This window comes from Apaloderma vittatum, unplaced genomic scaffold (assembly GCF_000703405.1).
Source record: "Apaloderma vittatum isolate BGI_N311 unplaced genomic scaffold, ASM70340v1 scaffold34637, whole genome shotgun sequence".
Classification (NCBI taxonomy): domain Eukaryota; kingdom Metazoa; phylum Chordata; class Aves; order Trogoniformes; family Trogonidae; genus Apaloderma; species Apaloderma vittatum.
The window spans coordinates 1-3,501 of record NW_009727377.1 but is presented as its reverse complement, the minus strand read 5'-3'; the positions used below and the strand labels follow the sequence as shown (position 1 = coordinate 3,501).

Genomic DNA, 3,501 nt, shown 5'->3' with positions numbered 1-3,501 from the left:
CAGCCGGGTCCTGCGGGGAGGAGAACGCCCGGAAGGTGCCGAGGAGTACAGTGGGGTTTTGTGTGTAAAATAATGCAAGATGAAGCACAGCTTATTTATATTATTGGAACTGATTGCACGTCATTTTCCTTAGTTAAACGGTAAACATGAAGAAGTTAAAGCTGAAGGAACTGGAAAGCTGTCTGCAACAAGTTGATACTTTTGAAAGTCCAAAGCTACTCCTTGAGCAGTATCCGACAAGACCTCACATCGCAGGTAGAGGCTACCTACAGCTCCGGTGTCTCTTTTACTAGTTCTTTATCAGCACTTTGAAATGAAATTTTAAGGAAATGTTTCTACAGCATTATCTCCTTTGAAGCCTTTACACTAAAAGTAGTTGAGAAATTATATCCGTCGGGAATATAATTATTTTTTAACAATCTCTTAATTATAAGTATACTGTTGCTGTACAATCAAAAATCAATTCAATTGATTTAAAAGCTAATGTGATAGAAACGTCTTGATCTGTAAAAGGTAAAGCTGAAATGGACTTATGTCGTGACACACAAAACCAGTAAAAGTGTATACACAGACACTCAGCCATACTTTTTTTTTTTACAGTATTTTGCATCCTTCTATTGTTTGGGGTTTTTTATCATTTAGAGGCATATTTTTTTCCACAAATAATACAGCTCAGTGTGAGATCTCTCCACCAAAGATGTAGAATTCTCTAACTTGTTCAAAATGTTTGTGCCTTGTTTTCACATATAGACAATAAAAAGAATTACATGCAGTGAGAATATTGCCTTAATTTTGCATGACAAGAAACCTTTAGTTCAAAGTTTTCTGAAAGCAGAAGTAGCTTTTCTCAATTTATCAGATACATATTTGCTATTACTGATCTGTGGGTTTGTTGTTGTTTTTTCCCCAGCATGTATGCTTTATACAATTCACAATACTTTTGATGACATTGAAAACAAAACAATTGCAGATTTAGGATGTGGTTGTGGCATGCTCAGCATTGGAAGTGCAATGTTAGGAGCAGGGTGAGTATTTAAGACTAAGTTCTGGTTGTGTTTTCTGTCTCAGAGGAGTAGAAAATAAGATTAGAACATAGCAATGCTGAACTAAACTAATTTTAGGTATCTACTCTACTGCATAATGAGGCTATTTAATATGTTTAGACAGCCAGTAATCATTCAGATAGTGGAAGAAATGCACAGTTGCAATGACTTTGGAAGGCATGTTTGCTTTCCCCTTGAAGCACTAAATGAACATATGAAACTTCTTCACAAACTTTAAAATTATATTTGAGAAAGGGCAACAGAGCTACTCAAATTTTTATCAGCACTGAATTTACAGTGTATGCTTGTTACATTTCCTACGTAAAACAAGTTGTGTACACAGATCCCTTTCAAAACTATACTATAGAATTAAACACCATTTTAGTTTGCAGGAGACTAATACATGACTTTTTTTTCTTTAATAGATTGTGTGTGGGGTTTGACATAGATGCAGATGCACTGAAAATATTTAATAGCAACATTGAAGACTTTGAGCTCACAAACATCAACATGGTTCAGTGCGATGTCTGTTCTTTATCTGACAGCATGTCCGAGACTTTTGACACAGTTATTATGAACCCTCCATTTGGTACCAAGCATAATAAAGGTTGGTAATTCTGAAAGTTGATTAGAAGCTATTATGAATGAAATAGCAAGGGAAACATTTTTAATGAAACGTCTCCCTTCTTGAGGAGGAAATACTTTCTGTACCTTAATGTGTTGAGTGCTATTTCTCAAACAGTTGTTACTCCGGAAAAGATGAAGCATGAAGCAGATATTTAAATCCTCTTGTTTAAGCTTGCATTTCACAATTCTAATACTTTCATTATTCTTTTAGGAATGGATATGATTTTTCTGAAAACTGCTTTACGAATGGCAAAAACAGCTGTATATTCCCTTCACAAAACTTCAACACGGCAGGCAAGTACTTCCTCTTAGCAGGGCGAGCATTAACCAAGCAGTGAAATAGCTGGTATTTAATGATGTTTGCTATAGCTTCACTGATTTGTTCACACCTTTACAGGGTATCAAACTTGTTTTGTGTAAATACTAATCATGTAAAACAACGTGAGCTCACATACATCAAAGTGTGTATGTGATCTAATGTTTCAGCTTGAAAAATAAAAGTATGGGATACTTTTAAATAAGTACAGGCACACAGACATTTATAAGACAGGCTTTTAAATGTACCTGTATCTATTTAATATTGTAGCACATTCAAAAGAAGGCAGATGAATGGGAAGCGAAGATGGAAGTCATAGCAGGTAAGATTATTTTCTTGTTAAAGCAAAAAAACCCAAACAACCACCAACATTTTGTTGGCGGCTAATACCTGTCTACTAGCCAGTCTTAACAGCCTGAGGTAAATTTAAGTGTGATTTAATGCTGAAAATGACATAGGCCTTTTTTTAAACAGTCCTTACTTTTTTTTTTTATACCTTGCTACCTGACTAGGATACAAGCAGACAAGTGACAAAGCTCCAAGAAATTCATATTTCTGTGCAGAATTAGAATTGGATTTCTTCCTGGATTAGATTTAGTGACCCATCTCAGCTCAGTGGTTTGAGCGCGGTGCTGACAACAATGACAACACCGAGATCGTGGGTTCGATTCCCGTTTGGTCCCCATGTGTTGCCTGATCTAGTCGAGAGGTGGCGTCCTGCCCATGACAGGGAGGTTGGACTAGGTGATCTCTAAGGTCCCTTCCAGCCTAGGCCATTCTGTGATCTATGATCTCCCTGCTTCAAAAGGAGATTGTTGCTGACAAAAGAAAATTGCAGGACAGTTCTCACACTAAGCATCCTGCCCTTCCTTTATAGCCACCTAAATATATTTCTGACGGTTTTTCAAGCATCTTCCCAATTCTTAAATATCACCAGCTGGATGTTCTATACAGTCATATACCCTGAGACATGGAAGTTGTACAAATGCTTGAAGCACAACTGTATTTCAGCCATCCACATATTGTTGGATATGGTCAGCTTAAACATCCAGTAATAATCCAGTCCAGAGGTCAAAACAGTTATCTAGCTGGGGGAAACTGGGGTGGGCGGTAGAAGAAAGAGAACAACATGGGAGTAGGCTGTTAAGTCAACTGAGTAATTATCATTCTAGTGTAACAAGTATTCTTTGTACTGTTCACAGAACTTAGATATGACCTACCAGCATCATACAAGTTCCATAAGAAGAAATCAGTAAGTATAAAGCATAAGTGAGAAAATACTCTGTCTTGTACTAGGCAGGTGAATACATTCTACTTAAGAAAATGTAAGTTTTAGGGCCCTATGTACTGGAGGAGGAATGCTCACAGCTCTTGAGAGAAGCTCACTAATGATGCCATCAAGTTCCATTGCCATTACGACATTTTGTACAGGGAAAAAAAGTCACTGTAATGCAAGTCAAAGCTATATACAAAGATGAAAGCCAGCACTGCAACTAGATGTGAAGAAGTTAGCAG

At 37.0% G+C, this 3,501-nt stretch overlaps 1 protein-coding gene across 1 annotated transcript; it reads left to right on the top strand.

The window, feature by feature from the left end:
• Window positions 1–128: 128 nt before the first annotated feature.
• Window positions 129–3,238, top strand: METTL5 (methyltransferase like 5; the record flags this gene model as incomplete). The annotated part of the gene is made up of 6 exons (XM_009873649.1): window positions 129–255; window positions 911–1,025; window positions 1,469–1,650; window positions 1,882–1,964; window positions 2,257–2,308; window positions 3,189–3,238. Coding segments are annotated over exons 1-6 (591 nt in total), but the record flags the coding sequence as incomplete, so codon positions are not given.
• Window positions 3,239–3,501: the final 263 nt, after the last annotated feature.